Raw genomic sequence first — 642 nt, forward strand, 5'->3', positions numbered from 1 at the left:
TAGACTCTTGTGACTCCCAGCCATGCCAGAACGGGGGCACGTGTGTCCCAGAGGGACTGGTCAGATACCACTGCCTCTGCCCGGTGGGGTACGGAGGAGACATCCACTGTGGTAGGTGTGAACCTGCACTCTCCCTCCTTCCTTCTTGGCTGTGTCCTGCCTCTGTGGTGCCTGTTGCACCGCCATAGGGACAGCCGGGCTTGGGCTGCAGCCTTTGGGCTTTTCTCTGCCGGACAGGTTGAGTTTGCTCTCACGCTGGTTATGACTGTGTCAGGCTCAGTGACTGGGTCTGGCTGCTTAGAAACCTTGTGGATATGGGGAGCACCAATGCTGACAGTCTCACCCTGGTCTGGCTGCCTTTCTTTCTAAATGCAGGTGTTCTGTGAGCAGGAGAACAGAGAAACTGGGAGAGACACTTAGGTGTGTCTTTTGGTCGCCTCTGCACACATGGGCCCAGGAGGGACTCCAGATTTTGGGGGTTCAATGTAAGAAACCCAAGAATGCTTTGTACTTGCTTCTCCCAGAATAAAGACTCCCACTTTAAAGTGTCTCAGGATGTTACAGATGAGGGTCAGGTGCTTGGACTCTGTCCTTTCTCTACGTTATACTGAAACTCGTGTCATTTCTAATTTGAAGTTTGCC

The 642-nt window shown here is 52.8% G+C and overlaps 1 protein-coding gene across 1 annotated transcript in view; it reads left to right on the forward strand.

Moving 5' to 3' along the window:
- VWA2 (von Willebrand factor A domain containing 2) overlaps positions 1-642 on the forward strand; it is an 18,939-nt gene that overhangs the window by 13,300 nt on the left and 4,997 nt on the right. The window contains exon 8 of the mRNA XM_010287853.1: positions 4-111. Coding sequence (XP_010286155.1) covers positions 4-111 — 108 coding nt within the window. The remainder of the gene's footprint in view (positions 1-3; positions 112-642) is intronic.

This window comes from Phaethon lepturus, unplaced genomic scaffold, assembly GCF_000687285.1.
Source record: "Phaethon lepturus isolate BGI_N335 unplaced genomic scaffold, ASM68728v1 scaffold34985, whole genome shotgun sequence".
Classification (NCBI taxonomy): Eukaryota; Metazoa; Chordata; class Aves; order Phaethontiformes; family Phaethontidae; genus Phaethon; species Phaethon lepturus.